This window comes from Electrophorus electricus, chromosome 7, assembly GCF_013358815.1.
Source record: "Electrophorus electricus isolate fEleEle1 chromosome 7, fEleEle1.pri, whole genome shotgun sequence".
Lineage (NCBI taxonomy): Eukaryota > Metazoa > Chordata > Actinopteri > Gymnotiformes > Gymnotidae > Electrophorus > Electrophorus electricus.
In genome coordinates, this window is record NC_049541.1 from 11,871,023 (window position 1) to 11,893,254 (window position 22,232).

Consider the following 22,232-nt stretch of genomic DNA (forward strand, 5'->3'; position numbering starts at 1 on the left):
TCAAGCTTGTATATAGCTTCAGCTCCATTTCATTTTGTAATACAAGATGTGCTTACAAGGAATCCTAGCCACTTCTCAGCTCTGCTATCTGACCTTTTAACTGGACTTGTGTAACGGCCCGAGTGCCGCAGAGCGAGGAGTAGGACTCACAGGCTCTCTTGACAGACAAGACAGACATTTATTATACACAAACAAAGGCCTAACATATCGGCAACCACAGAAAACCAGGTAGGTGAACACGGACATGAACATGAACTGAGAGACCTCTCTTGTTGGCAGCTCCTAGCCCACCTTGTGTTGGGTGGGCACCTGGCTTTGTCACGTTATGTCATGTGTGTAGGTGCACGGCAGCCTGGGTTTCGCTGTCCTGGTGATGGACATGTCGGGAGCCGTGCCCCTTGGAAGTATAGAAAGCCAAAGTGGTCAAAATTTTCCATACACAGTTTGTGTTGCACATTACTGAGTGCCAGTGTCTGTAACGTATATTAATAAATGTTTGTCTCCATCGAGGGAGTCTATACATTTTGCTCCTTGCCCAGTGCCACTCGGGCTGTTACAACTTGGCCCTACATACAAACCTTTCTCCAATGTCCTTCCCCAAAGTCCTTTCTTACAAAGGTATGTATGCTTAACATTTGCACAAAAATAATGTAATAATTATTAAATAATATTGAAAATAATATCAAACATTTTACCCAATTTTTAGACCACTGGTATTTTGGATAACAAACAAAGTGGTAAATCTTTGCAATGTAGATACTGTGAACCCTGGTTCCTCTAACAAACAGACTATAAAGACATCTGTGTGGGTACATTTGTGACATTCGGTAGTCTGACTGAAAGACGTGGTCAAAGTCCCACCTCTCCTGTTGCAAGCACAGGGTCTTGTGAATAGGATGCATCTTAGACTCTTGGGGGAGCCCTGTTAAGTAACTGAGATACATGTCTGATCATGGCTTGTACAGCATGTTCAGCCTGTAGCTCTGGAGTGTATCCAGCATGTACCCAATGCCTGCTTGCCTAGAGCTTGACTAGTTTGGCATGCAACATAGTAGCAGAGGAGAGTAGCAGCTGAAATCTGTTGCTTTATCTCAGTCACTGCAGCCACAGTCTTAGATTATTTTCAATATCCAATATTCTTTTCAATATTCAACAGTCTTTTAAATATTACCATGTGGATAATCCAGTCTATAGGCTCTGTGACATCTCGTTCATGTCTGTCAAATGATCCTTAACAGCAATCTTCAAGGTTATTGGGATGTTCTGTGGTACATGTTGCACAGATGGAATTGAGCTGCTGCTCTGTCAGGCACCCAGGTTTTGCAATATCAACCTTATGAAGTTCAGCAGGAATGGTAAAGTTTATCTGTCTAAGGCACTCACATGTGAAACCTGACAATAGCTGGCTTTGATCTGCATTAACAATCTCAAAGTCCAGGCAATCATTCATCTTTAATTTTTCTCTCTCACTGAAAGGTGACAAGTGGCTCCAGTCAAACAGTAGAGATGACACCCCAGAGCCCTGAGTCAGGTTACCCACTGTTAGTCCCACCCAGTAGTAAACAACAGCTGCACTCCAGATTCAAGCCAAGAAAAGTCTATCCATTCAGACCATGCCATGTGTACATAAGCAACAAAGGAAAACTGCCCAGAATACAAACTCACTCATCTGTCCTGCATGCATGTGTATTGTTTTTTTATTTGTTTATTTTGTCATTTGAGTACAACATTAAAAATGTTGAGATAAAATCACAATGTTTGGAATAAATGTACATTTATCTTGTCTTCATGTAAATGTCTTACTGAACATCAAATACATTTCTCAAATGAATCTGATTTTCATTGGGTTTGAAATTAAACATTAAGAGCAAGAAAGGCCTGATATGAAAATGTATTGTGGAAAGATGAAAGGAGATCAACTAGTACCAGGGTAATGGAAAGAGATAATTAACAAAGACAGAAAAGTAGCGTATGTCTACTGTTACTAATGTGTACATATGATGTATCTCTTTACTGATAACCTTTAACAGCAGCAGCAGGAATAGATGTGAAGTCTACAGAAGCATCTGTGTCAAGAGTGCTTCAACTTTGGCAGAACAGGAGCATATTGCTGAAGCAAGAGTGTCAGTTTTCATGGCCAATAGTGAAATTCTCTTCACTGGCCCAAGTCCACAACTAAGTTCCAAGCTCACTGAGCATGTATTTCAGTAACTAAAAAGCTGATAGTGATGCTGAAGACAAAGATTCCCATGCAGGAACTGAAATGTCAGCATTACCAGCCTGGCTATGCATTATGGGAAATAACCAGCCCTAGGGCTTTGAGTAGATTCATCTCTTTGAGCTCAAAGCAGGGGCCACCCAGATATGAAATGACTATGGCTTGGTGACAAGCAGTCTGTACTTCTTTGGAACTAATATTAACATCACCTACATTTTACCCCTCCACATGAAAAATAGTGTAAATGTGGGTATGGGGATATTTGTATTGGTGCAATGTATGTTTGTGTGCAATGTCAAAAGTGTGATTGTTGGAGTCCAGAGACAACCCTTTACATTTGGGCTGACGGTTTTACCTGAAACTCTGATTTAACGATATGCTCAAGCTTGTATATAGCTTCAGCTCCATTTCATTTTGTAATACAAGATGTGCTTACAAGGAATCCTAGCCACTTCTCAGCTCTGCTATCTGACCTTTTAACTGGACTTGTGTAACGGCCCGAGTGCCGCAGAGCGAGGAGTAGGACTCACAGGCTCTCTTGACAGACAAGACAGACATTTATTATACACAAACAAAGGCCTAACATATCGGCAACCACAGAAAACCAGGTAGGTGAACACGGACATGAACATGAACTGAGAGACCTCTCTTGTTGGCAGCTCCTAGCCCACCTTGTGTTGGGTGGGCACCTGGCTTTGTCACGTTATGTCATGTGTGTAGGTGCACGGCAGCCTGGGTTTCGCTGTCCTGGTGATGGACATGTCGGGAGCCGTGCCCCTTGGAAGTATAGAAAGCCAAAGTGGTCAAAATTTTCCATACACAGTTTGTGTTGCACATTACTGAGTGCCAGTGTCTGTAACGTATATTAATAAATGTTTGTCTCCATCGAGGGAGTCTATACATTTTGCTCCTTGCCCAGTGCCACTCGGGCTGTTACAACTTGGCCCTACATACAAACCTTTCTCCAATGTCCTTCCCCAAAGTCCTTTCTTACAAAGGTATGTATGCTTAACATTTGCACAAAAATAATGTAATAATTATTAAATAATATTGAAAATAATATCAAACATTTTACCCAATTTTTAGACCACTGGTATTTTGGATAACAAACAAAGTGGTAAATCTTTGCAATGTAGATACTGTGAACCCTGGTTCCTCTAACAAACAGACTATAAAGACATCTGTGTGGGTACATTTGTGACATTCGGTAGTCTGACTGAAAGACGTGGTCAAAGTCCCACCTCTCCTGTTGCAAGCACAGGGTCTTGTGAATAGGATGCATCTTAGACTCTTGGGGGAGCCCTGTTAAGTAACTGAGATACATGTCTGATCATGGCTTGTACAGCATGTTCAGCCTGTAGCTCTGGAGTGTATCCAGCATGTACCCAATGCCTGCTTGCCTAGAGCTTGACTAGTTTGGCATGCAACATAGTAGCAGAGGAGAGTAGCAGCTGAAATCTGTTGCTTTATCTCAGTCACTGCAGCCACAGTCTTAGATTATTTTCAATATCCAATATTCTTTTCAATATTCAACAGTCTTTTAAATATTACCATGTGGATAATCCAGTCTATAGGCTCTGTGACATCTCGTTCATGTCTGTCAAATGATCCTTAACAGCAATCTTCAAGGTTATTGGGATGTTCTGTGGTACATGTTGCACAGATGGAATTGAGCTGCTGCTCTGTCAGGCACCCAGGTTTTGCAATATCAACCTTATGAAGTTCAGCAGGAATGGTAAAGTTTATCTGTCTAAGGCACTCACATGTGAAACCTGACAATAGCTGGCTTTGATCTGCATTAACAATCTCAAAGTCCAGGCAATCATTCATCTTTAATTTTTCTCTCTCACTGAAAGGTGACAAGTGGCTCCAGTCAAACAGTAGAGATGACACCCCAGAGCCCTGAGTCAGGTTACCCACTGTTAGTCCCACCCAGTAGTAAACAACAGCTGCACTCCAGATTCAAGCCAAGAAAAGTCTATCCATTCAGACCATGCCATGTGTACATAAGCAACAAAGGAAAACTGCCCAGAATACAAACTCACTCATCTGTCCTGCATGCATGTGTATTGTTTTTTTATTTGTTTATTTTGTCATTTGAGTACAACATTAAAAATGTTGAGATAAAATCACAATGTTTGGAATAAATGTACATTTATCTTGTCTTCATGTAAATGTCTTACTGAACATCAAATACATTTCTCAAATGAATCTGATTTTCATTGGGTTTGAAATTAAACATTAAGAGCAAGAAAGGCCTGATATGAAAATGTATTGTGGAAAGATGAAAGGAGATCAACTAGTACCAGGGTAATGGAAAGAGATAATTAACAAAGACAGAAAAGTAGCGTATGTCTACTGTTACTAATGTGTACATATGATGTATCTCTTTACTGATAACCTTTAACAGCAGCAGCAGGAATAGATGTGAAGTCTACAGAAGCATCTGTGTCAAGAGTGCTTCAACTTTGGCAGAACAGGAGCATATTTCTGAAGCAAGAGTGTCAGTTTTCATGGCCAATAGTGAAATTCTCTTCACTGGCCCAAGTCCACAACTAAGTTCCAAGCTCACTGAGCATGTATTTCAGTAACTAAAAAGCTGATAGTGATGCTGAAGACAAAGATTCCCATGCAGGAACTGAAATGTCAGCATTACCAGCCTGGCTATGCATTATGGGAAATAACCAGCCCTAGGGCTTTGAGTAGATTCATCTCTTTGAGCTCAAAGCAGGGGCCACCCAGATATGAAATGACTATGGCTTGGTGACAAGCAGTCTGTACTTCTTTGGAACTAATATTAACATCACCTACATTTTACCCCTCCACATGAAAAATAGTGTAAATGTGGGTATGGGGATATTTGTATTGGTGCAATGTATGTTTGTGTGCAATGTCAAAAGTGTGATTGTTGGAGTCCAGAGACAACCCTTTACATTTGGGCTGACGGTTTTACCTGAAACTGATTTAACGATATGCTCAAGCTTGTATATAGCTTCAGCTCCATTTCATTTTGTAATACAAGATGTGCTTACAAGGAATCCTAGCCACTTCTCAGCTCTGCTATCTGACCTTTTAACTGGACTTGTGTAACGGCCCGAGTGCCGCAGAGCGAGGAGTAGGACTCACAGGCTCTCTTGACAGACAAGACAGACATTTATTATACACAAACAAAGGCCTAACATATCGGCAACCACAGAAAACCAGGTAGGTGAACACGGACATGAACATGAACTGAGAGACCTCTCTTGTTGGCAGCTCCTAGCCCACCTTGTGTTGGGTGGGCACCTGGCTTTGTCACGTTATGTCATGTGTGTAAAGACATCTGTGTGGGTACATTTGTGACATTCGGTAGTCTGACTGAAAGACGTGGTCAAAGTCCCACCTCTCCTGTTGCAAGCACAGGGTCTTGTGAATAGGATGCATCTTAGACTCTTGGGGAAGCCCTGTTAAGTAACTGAGATACATGTCTGATCATGGCTTGTACAGCATGTTCAGCCTGTAGCTCTGGAGTGTATGCAGCATGTACCCAATGCCTGCTTGCCTAGAGCTTGACTAGTTTGGCATGCAACATAGTAGCAGAGGAGAGTGGCAGCTGAAATCTGTTGCTTTATCTCAGTCACTGCAGCCACAGTCTTAGATTATTTTCAATATTCAATATTCTTTTCAATATTCAACAGTCTTTTAAATATTACCATGTGGATAATCCAGTCCATAGGCTCTGTGACATCTCGTTCATGTCTGTCAATTGAGCCTTAACAGCAATTTTCAAGTTCATCTACATCTCACCTACAGGACTTCACAAACTCAGCTAAGTATCTTCTCATATTATCTCAATCCTTTATCTCATACATCCACAAATCAAGCATCTGAAATGTGCTTCACAATTCCTGTCCACATATCCCACAGATCTCCTCGACACAATCATAGACGTCGCAGTCTCAGCAACCTCACTGACTCACAACGCTTCACACCATCACATATTGTGGTGGCAGGAGGGCTCTGGAATTGAAAGCTGACTTCATCTCAGCATTAGCATCCCTCCACTTCCTACACTTCCTGGCACTGACAGAAACATGGATCACCCCTGAGAACTCGGCGACTCCGGCTGCCCTCTCCTCTGCCTTTTCATTCACGCATTCTCTGAGGCGTCTCAGTAGCGGTGGTGGCACAGGTTTACTAATGTCTCGAGAGTGGCATTTCACTCCACTTTCCTTCTCCACAGTTTCCATCTCCTCTTTTAAATTTCATGCCATTACAATGTCTTTCCCCACCAAACTTCTTATCATTGTCATCTACCGCCCTCCAGGTTCCCTAGATCACTTCGCTGATGAGTTCGACATCCTTCTGAGTCATTTCCCCATTGAAGGAAATCCACTCATTCTCCTTGGTGACTTCAATCTTCCATCAGACAAGCTGCATTCCTCCTGCATCCTTCCGCTGTTGACAGCATTTGACCTCACCCTCAACCACTCTCCTCCGACTCACAAAGCGGGCAATGTTTTGGACCTGATTTTCACCTGTACCACCACAACGTCGGACATCGCAGTCACCCCCCTCCACCTCTTGGACCATCACTTTCTATTCTTCTCTCTCTCCATTCCTTCTCTCCAACATGTTCCTCCTTCCTCCGTCGCAATCTGCACTCCATAACTCCCTCTTCCCTTACTTCTACTATTTTGTCCACCCTTCCTCACCCTGACTCTCTATCCTCTCTCTCTTTGGATACAGTTACAAATACTTTCATTTCCCCCTCATCTCTTACTCACCTTTGAGGAGAAGGTTGCAGCAATCCACCAGTCCTTTTCCTCTGTTCCCACTCCTCCAACTAATGTGCATTCCCCAACATCCAACTCTCTGACTTCTTTTTCTCCTCTTTCCACAGATGAAATTCTTCAACTCCTGACTTCCAGCAATCCAACTAAATGTCTGCTGGATACAATTCCTTCTGCTCTGTTCCAGACAATCGGAAGAGATCTGCTTCCTTCCTGTCATCATCAACAACTTCTTATCTTCTGGATACGTGCCTACTGCATTCAAAACCACCAGGGTGGTAACAATCCTCAAGAAGGCCGCACTTGATAGCGCCAGCATTACCAACTACAGCCCGGTATCACTTCTCTCTTTCCTCTCAAAAGCCCGTGAACAAGCAGTTTATAATCAATTGTCTCTGTTTCTCACCCAGAGCCAGCTGCATGATCCCAATCAGTCTGGCTACAAACTGGCACATTCTACAGAAATGGCCCTCATAGCGGTCACTGAGAAACTTCATGCTGCTAAAGCTGCCAAACAGTCATCTGTTTTGATTTTCTAGACCTTTCAGCAGTCTTTGACACAGTGAACCACAACATTCTTCTCTCTGTTCTTTCCAAGCTTGGTGTGACTGGCTCTGCTTGGAGATGGTTTCAGTCCTATCTGGATGGACGGTCCTATCAGGTGACATGGAGAGGATCCATATCCAAATCGTGTAGATTCTCCACTGGTGTTCCACAAGGCTCAGTATTGGTCCCCCTTCTCTTCTCTTTGTATACTCGTTCTCTTGGTGATGTAATATCTTCTCATGGTTTCTCCTACCACTGCTATGCCGATGACACTCAATTATTTCTTTCTTTTCCACCCTCTGACACACAGGTCTCCAGATGTATCTCGGCATGCTTGACTGACATCGCGTCATGGATGACAGCCCACCAATTGAAGCTCAACCTCAATAAAACTGAGCTTTTGTTCATCCCAGGTACTCCCAACCCTTACCACGACCTTACTGTTTCCTTTGAGAACTCCCTGGTATCACCATCCGAAGCTGCCCGCAGCCTGGGCGTAACTTTGGACAACCAGTTGTCGTTCTCAACTCGTGTTTCTAATCTAACCCGGTCCTGCAGATTCCTCCTTTTAATATATGAAGGATTCGACCCTTTCTTTCGCAACTCGCAACTCGCTACTTGTCTTCCGCTAAGAGCCATCAAACCTCTACAACTTCTCCAGAATGCAGCAGCACGACTGGTCTTCAATCTTCCGAAGTTCACACGTTACTCCACTGCTGCGCTCCCTTCATTGGCTCCCTGTAGCTGAACGCATCAGATTTAAAACCTTGATGCTTGCCTACAAATCCAAAAATGGACCAGCCCCTTCATACATGAGGTCAATGGTCAAATCTGTACTTCGAGTACTTCGAACTTCAAGTATGGCTCGGCTTGAAATACCTTGCTTCAGGTCTCATGGATGACAAGCATCGAGACTGTTTTCTGTCCTGGCTCCAAGATGATGGAATAAACTCCCGCTTGCTGTCCGGACAGCAGAGTCCCTTGCAGTCTTCAAACGCAGACTGAAGACCCATCTATTTGCAGAATATTTAAAGGACAACTGACACTGCTCCCTTATTGACTGACTAATTTAGTACTTATTGTAGGGCACTACTTATTGTTTATAGCAATTATCATTGTTTAAGATAGACCTTATGTATTTTGCACTTCAAGGTATCAGCATTCATCCCTGTATTCTACAGTATTCTAGTTCATTGGTATGTCTAATTCTAACCTACTATACTGTACTTGGATATATTCTATGAGTAAATGACAAAACGCTTATGTAAGTCGCTCTGGATTAGAGCGTCTGCTATATGCCGTAAATGTAAATGTAAATGTAAATGTAAATGTTTGTGTGTGTGTGTGTCTCCAGGCCCTGGCCAATTCCCTGGTGTGCTGGATAGGTGGGGAGTGAGTAGTGGGCTGGTGGAGTATCGCCCCCCTGGCATCACACATCTTTGCTTTTTGCTGGACTATCTGTCTCCAAGCGATTTAACAAAAAAAAATGTTAATGTCAATTACTTTGAGGTAATTCCTTTTATTCTCTTTCCTTGACACACACCCATGCCTCCACTGCAGGCCAAAATGTATAGAAGCAAGATGTGATTCTTTGGACTGATAACAATTGGTCTTACTTGAACATTCATATAGGATAATTCTGCCAATCTGCAATTCTGCAAATGTGTTAGGAACATAGAGCTAACGACTAATTCAACATACCTGTGTTGAGTGTTCGTTGTTCATATTGGGTGCTGCAGTACTCTGTTTTGGTCTATTTGTGTAGATTTGTATACTCGTCACATGATCTGCAATCTGTTTAATATGAATGAGTTTGAAAGGACTGTAGGAAACCCCTAGCAGACAGAGTCCAACCACCAGCACCTCAATGTAAAGAGTGATGTCCATGTGTACACGTGTGTGTGTGTGTGCATGAGAGCACAAAGAGATGTTTACCGCTGAAGGGTAGCAAATGAACAAACATTTATTTACATTTCAATATCTGGATAACATGCATTCCACTTGAACTGATCAGTGTGTTCATGTATTTGGTCTTGTTTTATTGTTTGTTGTCTTCTTTACAACAAACAGTAAAACAAGACCAAACACATGAATATATAGAGATATAAAAAGATTGGTACTGTTGGCCGAACATTTGTTATTTGAGGTTAATTTTAACTTTGGCTCTGTGTGTGTGTGTGTGTCTGTGTGTGTGTGTGTGTGTGTGTGTGTGTGTGTGTGTGTGTGTGTGTGTGTGTGTGTGTGTGTGTGTGTGTGTGTGTCTGTGTGTTGTAGACAGCATATTGGCAGTTCCTTCCACCAAAAAGTAGTTCCACAACAAACAACTGGTTGCTATGCAGCATTAACAAATGCCTGATGGTCTTCTTTGCCTAATTACTTTACCTTTGAAAAGGAATTTACATTCATTACAGCTAACAGGAAAAAGACCAGGAGGGAAAAAATAAAAACACCCCTAAAAGAAACATTCCAACACCTACTTCAGCTCAAGATCGGGTAGTTGATTAGATGGATCAGGTGTATTATATAGCTGGAAAACTACAAGACGCAAAAACTAGCTTATACCTGTATGCAAAAAGCAAATAAACGTTGTATTTAATTATTAATGACTAAAAACAAGGATTAAGCAAAAAATGAAAGATGGTGATTCATCTTTTCTTCCATAAATAAAGCCATTAAGGCCATGACCTCATCTGTAAATAAACTGATCTAATTGTATGCCATTTCCCTCCCTGTAGCCAGTTGTAATAGTTTCTTGAAACAGGGCATAAAGGAAAAATAAGCCATTTTTCAAGTGAATATTTTTCACATTTTGAAACCTGGACACCACCTCCATGTAGGGTAGCCACACTATGGAGTATAAACTGGTATATGCGGTGACTACAAAGCAATGTGATTTTTCATTTCATGTAAGCTGTACTTTATAGAAAAGTAAATTAAAAAATAATGAATAATAATTTTCTTAAATATTATTTGGTGGTACAAATCGTACAAATCAGGGTCAGAGCTGGAAATTATAAACAGTTGGATCTTAGCCCACACCTGTGAGGCTAAAGTTCTTTTTTTACCTGACATAGTCTAAGTTAGCTTAATTTAATATCAGGACAGTAACTTTGATAACTTAAAATAAGGAAAATGTATTGTTATATCATGTAGTGATTTTAACACTTTAATAAAGTGACAATCACAGTTGATAAGGTTAATTGGGGTTAATTAATCCCAATAAGGTTAATTAACCCTGATTGAAAAGGAAAATATATTACTTTTAAGTTGATTTATTAATGACTAAGAATTCAGTCTCAAGTAATGAAACTTACAAGTTTGATATTTGATTAGTATCTCATCTACCAAACATTAGAACATTACCACTCTTGACTCACAGTTGTAACAACTAAGGTATGTTTATTGAATAAGCAGAGATAGAAAAAAACATTGCATAACAATTATTGACTAAGATTCTATTAATGACCAGAGGTATTGAGTTCACTAGAATCACTACAGTATACAAACATAATGTAACAAAGCCAAAATTATCATAAATGATTTGTGGTGGACAAAGGTAGCTAACTAGGCTAATAAAAAAAAAAGAGATTTAAAAAGAAAACAGTTTCAAGCAACTTGTAGGAATGACCAACTGGGCAATTTACTTATCAACTGAACAAAGACCAACTTAGGAAACTTATTATCAAACAAAACTCATGAAGAAAGAGCATAACTAAAAGTATAACTGTCAAGAATGCTAGGACACAGGTAGGTTTGGCTCCAAATGCAAAAGGCTTTCATAGGTTCACAATACAGATAGGCATGCGGCAAACACCATATACTGGGGTACCGTCGTACTCAATCGGCTGAGGTGGGGTGTCTCCAGGGAAAACCTCATCCAGGAGACAGGATTCTTATTATACTAAGACATATTTTAATTACAACAGATTGCACTCTGCTGTCTGTGGGCAACAATAGACCATTTATATTAAAGCTTTTAGATACTCATCAATTCTTATTTGTGGTGTACAATTGTGTTGTAGAAGTAGAAGTCCTAAATACATGATTTATGCATGCATTTGTAATTAAATTTTTTAAATGTTACTTTTTAGATATAGAAGTAAAATTCAGATAGAAAACAATCAGATCATCTGGAGAGGCGTTATCCTGCCCATTCCAACAGATCCCACCTTGAAAGTGGATGTAAGCTGCATAATAATTATACTGCATTTTTATATATCCTTTAAAAAATTTTTTACAATCATCTCATTAATCTGTGCTTCAGCGTAATTTGTTTTATTGTAGAATATTGTCAAATACATCTAGGGGTGTATGATATTTTGTGTGTTTGTTTATAGGTTTGAATGTATGTGTATGTGTTTGCCTATAATGAGGTATTGTATAACACGCAGGTTGATCAGATAACATGTCCAGCACTGTTAATGGTTGGTGATGATGACCAGAGCTGTCCCATTCTGGAGACTACTGAAGATGTAAGATCACACCTGTCTAAATCATTTATAGTTCTATAACACACATACATAACCTATAGGGCAACACAACATATTCTTTTACTTGTTAATTCAATATTGAGATATTTTAAGTTACAAAGAAACCATTGTCCCTTAAACCATTGTCCCTTGTCGCATGTTCCTTAAAATACACAATCACCCCATTTTGAACCAAAAAAATGTGGGTCCCCTTTGGAATCAGAAAGGAATGGTTTTGTCCAGTGTTTTCATACAGGGACATAACTAAAAATATTCATGCTCTAAAAATGTGATCTAGATTCATTTTCATACCAGAGTAGCCTATTACCCAGAATAACAGACATACGTATGTTATTGTATGTTAACCCATTTACTAATAGACTTGCATTAAGAATCAACAAAGTGATAAATCAAACTGGGATTTTCTCAGTGTCATGTAAATTAGGTGTCTTTTTTAACCTTCCTAGCTAGCTATCTACCACACAGATACACTGAGAACCCTCACAAAGACACATTACAATAACGGGAATCAATCCTTGTGTCAGTCGTTGCATCAAAATGCTTCACTAGATGGGTTGGCAATAACAGCAGCTTAGTATACGTGCACCAATCACTTTATTAGAAACACTTTGTAAGTGTACCATTAAAGTCTAAAGCCCTTTGGCGGTATTTCAGAAGTTCTGCCTTTCTCTAGCCCATTCTTGTCAGTTTTTGACCAAACTTGAACAGCGTTGAAGGTAGCTGGAAAAATGTGCATGATAAGATGGGCCATGTGTATCTTTAAAACTTAAAATGCAACTATAAAATAAAGTGGTGAGAATGGCTGTAGATTTAAATATTGCAATTTAAATATTGGCAAAGTTTTGCAAAAATGAAATCCACATTTCAAAGTTCATGTGCAAAATTGCAATGCAAAACTGTTCTGAAGGCAGCTTGAGCAAATCTAATTGGTTCAGACTGTAACAAATGTGATTCAAAATAAGCTGTAAGCAGAGCTTATCTTTAGAAAACTATGTACTTTCTCAGATTATTTTATGTGCACTACATAAAATGTACACTATTTTAATTGTAGTTTTGCCTTTTGTTTTAATTGTTCTTTTTTATATGCTTTTAGTGTCTCTCAAAACTACCTGGCAGGCTATCTAGCCCCCCAAAACTGTCTTCTTTACTTGCTTGTTTGTTGTAAGTAAGCCAGGTGTTGTGCAGGCAGATACAGATGCAGTATGTCGTAATGACTTTGTAATAGTTTGGTTTTGTTGTACATGAATGTTATGTTTAGACTTCAAATACAAGCATGGCTGCTTCTCTTCTGCTGACTGCTGTAGTATGTTCTTACACACTTATGCTTAAAGTAATTTCTGGCAGACACTGCAAAGGTACTATGTGAGGTGAACATGCAGTCTTTGAAAATTTCCATCGATTGATTGCTTACCAATCTTGTTAATCTCCACCCGTTGACTGTTAACCAGTTACATTTGTTCTGCCTCCAATGCACAGCTGCCATCAGAATAGTTTTGATTTGTAACTTAACATATGAGCTGTTTAAAATCTAGAAACTGTAGATTGTTTAAATACAAAGGTGAAACCTAATTTCTTTCTGGTGTTAATGAGTATGAGGTAGATGTATAGTATGAGGTGATATGAAATGGCTTGTAGATGAGTACTGATTGATTAACCAGACAACATAATCTCTTAAGAAACAGACCCTGACAAAACCCATACATATAGTTAGGGTTAGGTTAGGCATCATTTCATAATTGTAACTCATGGTCCATTTCCCTTAGATACAACAGATAATGGAAAAGGCAGGAAATCATCACCTGCTCCAAGTCTTCATCTACCCTGGTGCAGGGCACCTAATTGAGCCGCCATACTCACCACATCACTGGGCTGCCAACTTCAAACAAGGCAAAAATAAAGTTATTCCTCCTTTAATAAAATGCAAATCCTTTAATATTGCACTTGTACTCTGATATTGTGTGCTCGTGTGTGTGTGTGTGGGTGTGTGCATGTGTGTGATCATAGTGGTCATGCTCATGGGTGGACAGGCCAAACCACATGCAGATGCCCAAGAGGACTCATGGGAAAAACATCTGGCCTTTCTACAGCAACACCTGTATCATGCAACTCCACAGGCAAAACTGTAGTGGTGCAATATTTGTATAGAAGAGTATGTGAATAGAGAAAACTTCTCAAATCATTTTAGAAGGAGGTATTGTAGTATGATATCTGTGATTTTTCAGTAATACTATTTTTGAAATACTTAAGTAAGGTCTTCTTCTTACTTTGGTAAAGCCCTAATTAAAAACTGTTGAAAAATGGTTTATTCACTATAAAAAAAGCTTTATACACCTTGACCTGTATCAGTACTTGAATGAAGCTATGTTTTATGAAAATCACTAATAACCAGCAGACACACCGCAGTCCAGCTACGTCCAACTATGGCCCACTCATAAACCCAAAGTCCTGCACGGTGCTTCATTAACGTTGACTTCCTGGCGCTGATATTTGCCACCAGCTCTGCAGATGGTTATCGGTGATTAGTGCACAGATCATTCAGCTGGAACGGAAAATATGGAAAGAATTGGGTGGATGCCTACAGCCAAAGTCAAGACTCACTTAGAAAACTGTCTTGCCTTCTGTTGGAGAGTCAAGCTTTAACAATACAGTGTCTCCACTTCCAACATTTATGAACAGAACTCCTATGAATGGAACGCCTAGAGGGTTTTCGGCTTTCGTGAAAATCTAAGCCATCTTCTAGAATCTGCTCTCTTTTTGTTGAGAGCAGGAGCCCAAGGTGTGTTGTCAAACATCAGCTACTAGAGCATTAAAGAAGACTTCGTCAGCATTGGGTCAGTATCAGAGTGCCTTGAACAACCCCTATTTTACTCTGAAGCGTAATTTAGCCCTCTGAAAGACTTCTGACATGTATCCGCCCGAGATTTTGAGCTATTCAATTAGCTAGTAAGCATAGCAATTACAGTTAAATTATGACCTTGGCAATACATATGCTTTTGTTTACTCTCATCAAATCTTGAGAGACACGTTGATTTCTTTTGCAAAACTATGTTGATGAAAGTAATCTGGATTTAACTTTTTTTCCAGCCTAAATAAAAATACTACGTCAACCCTGTCCAATTACACTGTCATTTTCAGCAGGCCCTCAAACAGCATCACTAATTACAGACACAGAAGAAAGAGCTTAATTAAGCAGACCAGTAGAGGTAAACCATGGCCAATGAAAGTATCCACAATACATGAAAGCCCAGTGTTTTTGAGATTTGTGCCCCAGATGTTTGACCCTGCCTGTATTATGTTAATGCATTATAAGGAACTCCAGGTTACTTTCTAGCCCTTGCTGGCAGGTTGAAGATCTCAGTGGCTCTAATCATCAGTTTCTTCAGATCCTGAATGTTTCTGCTCTCCCTTAATTAAACTGTGTTAGAGGGTTGTATAAACAGTAGAAGAGGAGTGGAACTGTACCTGTGAGATAAGGTGGTGTATCTTCTCCTGTTTGGTGCGAGGCAAAGCCAGAAACCAGTGGTGAATTCCAAAATACCCAGAAGGGACTCAGACCCCGACACCCAGCTCCCTGGTCCTGCCATGTGCCTTACAAAGTCTGAAAGAAATGGCCCCAGTAGTCCAGCTGAGGTAAGTTTCTTTCTTCTCTTCTTCTGTTTCTCTCTCTTTTGCCAATTGCTGGGACCCCTAATCCCTGGTAATCCAGTAACTGTAATTGATTCACAGATAATAAGATTCAACCTGTTCTCTGATAGAATCAGATTATTGCTTTACCACAGTAAGAGCACTGATCTTACAGGGAGTCGATGTCCTGGTTCCAGTATGGGCTGGACATATGGGTGTGTATGTGGGGTCAGTGTGTACTTGTGTGTGATCACTACTTTCTGTCAGTGAGGTTGCCATGGGATACCACCTCAGAAGAAAATGCCATGCAAGTAGTGAAAAAGCTTGTTGAGTTTTGAAAAATCAAGTAGGCACCAGGCCTAAAATACAGACAACATGAGGTAAATCCCCCCCAAAAAAACCCTGAATGACATGATGACATCATCAGTTAAGACCTCTGTCATGTGTGAATTTTGTGAGTTCATTGATGGGGAGGTGTACTGTATAGTTTGTAGGTTTATGTATAATATGTATAAAAACTCTCCTTCTGCTTGTCCTTTTCAGCAGGCCCTCAAACAGCATCGCTCATTACAGAGGCATAATTTGTAGGCATATGTATATTTTTATTTTGGTATATTTTGTAGGTTTATGTATAATGTGTATAAAAACTCTCCTTCTGCTTGTGTCCACCTGCCATCCAGTTCTGGAGGCCCAGTGTGTGTGTGTGTGTGTGTGTGTGTGTGTGTGTGTGTGTGTGTGTGTGTGTGTGTGTGTGAGTGTGTGTGATTTCCATTTGGATAGGAATGCCATGCGTCACGCTGCTCTGTCTGCTGTAGAAGTCACGTACATGTATTTTCACATTACAGAGGCTAGCTATGCTTATTCAGTACATATACACCATAAAATCAAACACAAGCAGGATGTGTTGTTTATTTGTTTATTTTTAAAATATTAACAGTTCTGCAACCCACATCAATCACATGAGAGAAAGGGCAAGCTAGCAGCTCTGCTTTCGGCTGAAGGCGCCAACACACTCTTGCATCTTTGTGGAGTGGCATTGTCCCAGACAATCGGGGTGCGGTTCAGCTTACAGATGACTGCACCAGGTAGGTAAAAGTCAAAATATGTCGGTAAGGAAGCTGTGGAGCTGTTGGTAGTTCCTATCAGGCGTCTTGAGGTGCCCCTTAGCAGAATGGGTTTTTTATTCTTTATCCTCTGCCGCTCTGACATATCTTGGATCTTTGTCTTGCTATATTTCAGTCCCATTGCAGACAACAGTTAGATGAGGGCGTGTGACTGAGAAAGAGATTTAAAATGCACTAACATTTGCAGAACTGAATCTTACTGATTCTATGGAATTTTGATGTCAGCAGGGGAAACATTCCAGAACTGTTGTATCTGGTGAAGCAGCTGGCAGGAAGCTTAAAAAAAACAAAGATAGATCTGGCCCTAAAATCTGATTGGCTAAGCTGAGCTGCCAAGTTGATATACAAACACTTTGACTTCATACACTCTGACACTATGCTTCACAACAATAAATCCTCCATATACATTTACATTTATTCTCAGCTCACCCTCTTTCTGATCAGCACCTACAGTGCTAAAATCATGCCAGCTGTCCTTCTGCAATGCCATGCTTTAGTAGCACGTAGCAAAGTAGCAAATTGTATCTGTTCAATATTTCAAAGAGTAAAAAAAATATATAACAAATATATTAGGCTTACAGGCCTGTCAGCTAGCTAATTAGTGTTGGTGGAATTTTTACTGGTCTGGGTGAGTGCTACTTTAGCCCTTCTTTGTTGTTTATGGGGTTTACTTTTCATGAGTATGTGTTACTTCAATTATTCTGTTATTTATCAGGTATGAATATGTGCTAATATGTGCTATTTAGAATTTATATGTGTGAATATGAGCTAGTTTAGTAATTCCCTGTTGTTTATGGGGTTTACTATGCCTAAATTCTGTTGTGTCAATGTCATACAACACCTTTTATACCTGTAGATAACTCACTCAGGCAGTTCAGATGCTGAATCACATTGTTAAAATTACTCAGAATAATTCCTGTAAATCTGCCTGTAAGTCTGTACTGAAGTCTGTCCAAGTTTCTTTTTTGTTTTTTTTTGCAAACCATGCAATACTAATTAGATAAACCTACCCTATTGGCCCACCTTGTAGATGTAAAGTCAGAGATGATAGATCATCTATCACCTTGTGTCTGATCCACGCCATATACTGGGGTATCATTGTACTCAATGGGCTGAAATGAGGTGTCTCCAGGGAAAACCTCATCCAGGGGACAGCATTATTATTATTATTATTATTATTATTATTATTATTATTATTATTATACTAAGACATATTTTAATTACAACAGATTGCTCTCTGCTGTCTGTGGTAGCAATAGACCATTTTACCATGGTGGAATACCCTCTTAACTCAGCACTGACACTGATGTATAAATCCCCCCACAACACTGCTGTGCTTGGTCAAGTTGAAGCAGCACAAGAGTCTCTACTGTGCCACTTCCATGTCAGTGTATTTGGGTGGTGTGAGAATGACCCACCACCCAAATATTATCCAATCAGCAGTGAACCTGTGATAAGAACTAACATGCTACCCCATAGGCAAAACTGTAGTGGTTCATTATTAATTAAATTAAAAGCTGTTAAATGGTTTGTTCACTTTAAAATAAGCTTTATCCACTATGACCTGTAAGTATATAAGTGAAGGTATGTTTTATGAAAATCACTAATAATTGCATTATAAATTGTAACAATACACAATAAACACCTTGTTAATACCTTGTTATGCAGATTAACAGTAATGAATAATCGATATTCTATATTCAATCTATATGCTGGTCTATAATTAGTCACATTATTAGATTACAACGTATGTGAGGTGGCCACCCAACATGGCGCCACAGATAGTGACACCGGTGAGGAGCTCTTTCATGTTTTGTTTGTTGTACACTTTGCTCGTTTTGTACGTTTGCTCTTTAGGGAACAAAATGGATGAACATTCACTGCTTAACAGAACAAACAAGGATTTTTCTAGCTCTGCTGTGCCGTGCTTCACTGAGAAATGGCTGACTGAGCTTATCCCAGACTGCGCACTCCAGCTCCACGATTTTGTATGTACAGAGTACACCGTGCTATTGAGCTCTCAGGGAAAACAAGGAGACGGAATATGTTTTTACATTAACACCTGCTGGTGTACGGATGTAACTGGTTGAACAAAATCATGCAGTTCTAACTTAAAATCATGTTTCATAAACTGTAAACCATTCTACTGTGCACAGGAGTTCTCCTCTGTTGTACTGGTAGGGGTATACGTTGCACCTCATGCGTGCGTGTGTGAGGCACTGCAAGCTCTAGCAGAGCTCAGCATTCACCATTTTGGGGGATTTCAACAGCCAAACTGTTTTGGGATTTACCTCAGATTATTAACCAATGTCGCTGGGTGACCACTCCTCTAATCTATTTAAGGAGATTATTAAATTTGTGTGCAAACTGGCAAAGTGCACTGGTCCAGATGAAAGCCATTTTCTCTTGTGTGTCATTTCCGAAGGCTATGTTAAAGCCAGCAGTGGACACTTGTGATTTTGAGGTAGGAGTTGTGCTGCTACAGTCAGGGATAGATAAACCTCTAGATAAACCTGTATTTTTCCAGAAATTTCAGTCGTCTTCACTGAGCATATTTCACTATCAAGGAGGAAGCACTGACATTAATTTATGGCTTTACAACATTTTGAGGTTTATTTGGCTAGTGTAAGTGGTGAGGTATCTCTTTATCCATTTACATTTTATGCATTTAACAGACACTCTTATCCAATTTCAATTACAAATACAAGCACAGTACAGAGGTAGGTGAATGTGGTATTAGGAATCTTGTCCAAGAGCTCTGTACCAAGCATATACTGTACCAACCTGAATAGATTTTTCTGATCATAATACATTGACCTTTCTAGCAGAATTCAGAACATTGAATTAAAGAGTGTTTAGGTGGAGTTTTAACACTACACTACAGCCATAAAATCTAAGCACAGTGCCTGTCCCATGGAAAGTGAACATACTTGCTAATATGCTATCACATAGTTGAGAAGGTAGCTTTAGGATACAAATGTTACAGGATGCTCATACTACAGTAAGGAAAATATAGACACTGCACTATCATAACCATCCTAACGCTGGAGGGCAGTCGCTTGCTTCTTGTGACTTGTCCACTCTTTTTTTATCATAATAACAAGACATCAAGGAGGCCTTAGGAATCTTGGATGGTGATTGGTTGGAATGTTTTATTTTATATTTTTTTGTCAATCTATCACTGTAAATAACCTGCCTGGGTTCTATATCAAAATGAGTAATTCATTCACATAACCAGTAACTTTGAAACATTAGAACATTAATTATTTTGATATATTGCATTAATAGTGGTGTATTTACATTTGGCAGCTGATCTGTTATTGCAGGCCATAAATAAAATTAAATATAGCCTATCCTACATTTCTGCCGTCTTTTTGCCAGTCAGTGTAGTGTTAAGGCTTGATTATTTCAATTTTGCAGCTCATCCATCAAAGCTGGTAACAACCACATGCAATCTTTCCTTGACTGACAGGAAGTACCTGACCACAGAGTCCTCTGAGTCCAAGCACTCAGGCAGCATCAGTTCCACCACAGCAGGTGAAACAAGCCCTTCTGTCCTTTTGCCATTCAGCCTGAAGTACAGGAAAACTAACAGTGACCTAACTCATTATTAATTTAATGATAATTCATGGGATTGGTTGAAAATTCAACACGACTCATATCCCACTTTCACAAGTAATGTGAGTGTAGGATCCCAGTAAGGTGATTTCTTTTTTTAATCTCTTTTCCTCATATAGTAACTGTATGAGTAGGGCTAAAGTAGAAAGTATGTATTCATAATTTTAGGATGATAGTGTGTGTGTGTGTGTGTGTGTGTGTGTGTGTGTGTGGATATGTGCACACGTGCATGCAGTATGTTTTTTTTTTTAAATTAATTCTATTAAGTGTTCATTTACCAAAAATGTTTTCCACATAAATCCATTTTTATCCACTGATTAGGACGCATAGATAACATGTTATGTTGCTGCTGTTGGAGGAGCTATAGATACAGTACAAGAAACTCACTTGTTAAGGCTTATGGCAATTCAGCCAATTGCAGAAAAATGTGAAATTAAAATTTTGCTTCACTTAGTTTGACGATATAATAGGATATAGAAATGATAAGATTAGGTACTACGTTATCTTCTTAAATATTCAAAACGAATGGCACTGATATTGGGAGTGTATTCTAAAAAAATAATTAGATCTACGTTCTGAATATTTACTCACATACTGTTGGCTGAATTGGAGAAGCGAACGTGTAGCCCATTGCTGCCAGCATCTAACAGCCTACATAGCGTGTAATATTATCATTTCTAATTCGATCAGTTAACTGGAACGTTTGAACCTAAACTATCGGAATATAGTTCCGATTTTTCTTTTATAAACCTCTCTTCACCTTCTACTGATGAGCATGCGGTATAGACGTGGAATATCTGTTACAATGAAATGACTTCAGAATGTTATTGCAAAGAGGAGAGGCGCTGTTTCTCCTTTAACATTTGAATTTAGCCATCTTTCTAGCAGGGTGGTTTGAAAATTGCACTTAAAATGCATTGTCCTTGAATGCAAATGCATATTAGGCGAATAACATTTTAATGATCATTTTAACACATTTATCGCATGATCATATGAAACATGTTAATTCAAATTGGGAAATACATTCAATTTTAATAAAGCTAAATGAAATATCAAAAGAGGTCCACCAAATTGCAAATGTAAATAGAATTTGGAATTTTAGTTTTGTGCTCAAACTTAAATGTATGAGTGGAATATTTAGATTCAAATTTAGGATTAAATTGCCATTTTGCGTGTTACATTTTCATTTTGGTACTGATATGCTTAACATATTCTCGAAGTTCAACATTAAGTTGTAAAGTATAGCTAACTTCACCCAGCAGGTCATAGTTTGCAATGGTCTCATCTTCGGACATTGCACCCACAGCACTATGTTATGGAAAGCCAAAGTGGTCAAATACTCCTCAAACGAAACTCGTTTTATTTGTAAAACGTTTGTAAAGCAAAACTCGTTTTATTTGTAAAACATTTGTAAAGCGTTTAGGATGCTTTTATGCTGCAAAATACGGCGTTATCTTTCACTACGCTGTAAAATATGCCGCAAAAACCATCAAAAACGCTATATTTTACGACGTTTATACTGAAACGTTTAAAATTCCATTTTATAGTATGATAATGAGCTCCACCTATTGGGTTTGACAGCCAATAGACTTTAATTTTCTTCACCCAATCACTCAAGAACAAGGTCAGACCTGACCAGTTCACTACAGATCTTAATCGGCTGAAGAACCCTTCCTCAAGTTTGTTTACTTTTGGGATTTAAATGTGTTCATTCACTCAAGAATGTCTTTAGTTATACACTTATTAGCTAGTTAGGTAGGCTAGCTGGCTAGAAGTTTAGTAGACCATGATCACTACTGCTATGTCTACTAAACTTCTAGCTATTTAGTTAGATAGTTAA

The 22,232-nt window shown here is 39.4% G+C and overlaps 1 protein-coding gene and 1 long non-coding RNA gene across 6 annotated transcripts; both read left to right on the forward strand.

Annotated features, from left to right (window-relative positions):
* Positions 1-122: 122 nt before the first annotated feature.
* Positions 123-1,722, forward strand: LOC113569155. Of its 2 annotated transcripts, XR_003409706.2 has the most exons (4): positions 123-228; positions 341-618; positions 1,239-1,355; positions 1,477-1,722. It is a non-coding gene; the product is annotated as an uncharacterized LOC113569155 (long non-coding RNA). The 2 variants fall into 2 exon arrangements; XR_004776337.1 differs by having other exon boundaries at positions 1,239-1,722.
* A 998-nt stretch (positions 1,723-2,720) lies between these two features.
* On the forward strand, positions 2,721-14,362 carry LOC118241646 (bile acid-CoA:amino acid N-acyltransferase-like). 4 transcript variants are annotated; one of them, XM_035527886.1, is made up of 7 exons: positions 2,721-2,826; positions 2,939-3,216; positions 8,891-9,045; positions 11,628-11,718; positions 11,928-12,008; positions 13,790-13,913; positions 14,031-14,362. In XM_035527886.1, the coding sequence occupies exons 3-7, from the start codon at positions 9,023-9,025 to the stop codon at positions 14,150-14,152; spliced, it is 441 nt and encodes a 146-aa protein (XP_035383779.1). In that variant the 5' UTR covers positions 2,721-2,826; positions 2,939-3,216; positions 8,891-9,022; the 3' UTR covers positions 14,153-14,362. The 4 variants fall into 4 exon arrangements, with proteins under 4 accessions (XP_035383779.1, XP_035383776.1, XP_035383777.1 ...); XM_035527884.1 differs by lacking the exons at positions 2,721-2,826; positions 2,939-3,216 and adding exons at positions 7,642-7,651; positions 7,847-7,949; XM_035527885.1 differs by lacking the exons at positions 2,721-2,826; positions 2,939-3,216 and adding exons at positions 7,700-7,714; positions 7,847-7,949.
* Positions 14,363-22,232: the final 7,870 nt, after the last annotated feature.

Coding starts and splice junctions, on each gene's coding strand:
- LOC118241646 (XM_035527886.1), top strand. CDS start 9,023: ATGTTAATGTCAATTACTTTGAG. Junction 9,046..11,627: donor TTAATGTCAATTACTTTGAG/GTAATTCCTTTT, acceptor GTTACTTTTTAG/ATATAGAAGTAAAATTCAGA. Junction 12,009..13,789: donor TTCTGGAGACTACTGAAGAT/GTAAGATCACAC, acceptor CATTTCCCTTAG/ATACAACAGATAATGGAAAA.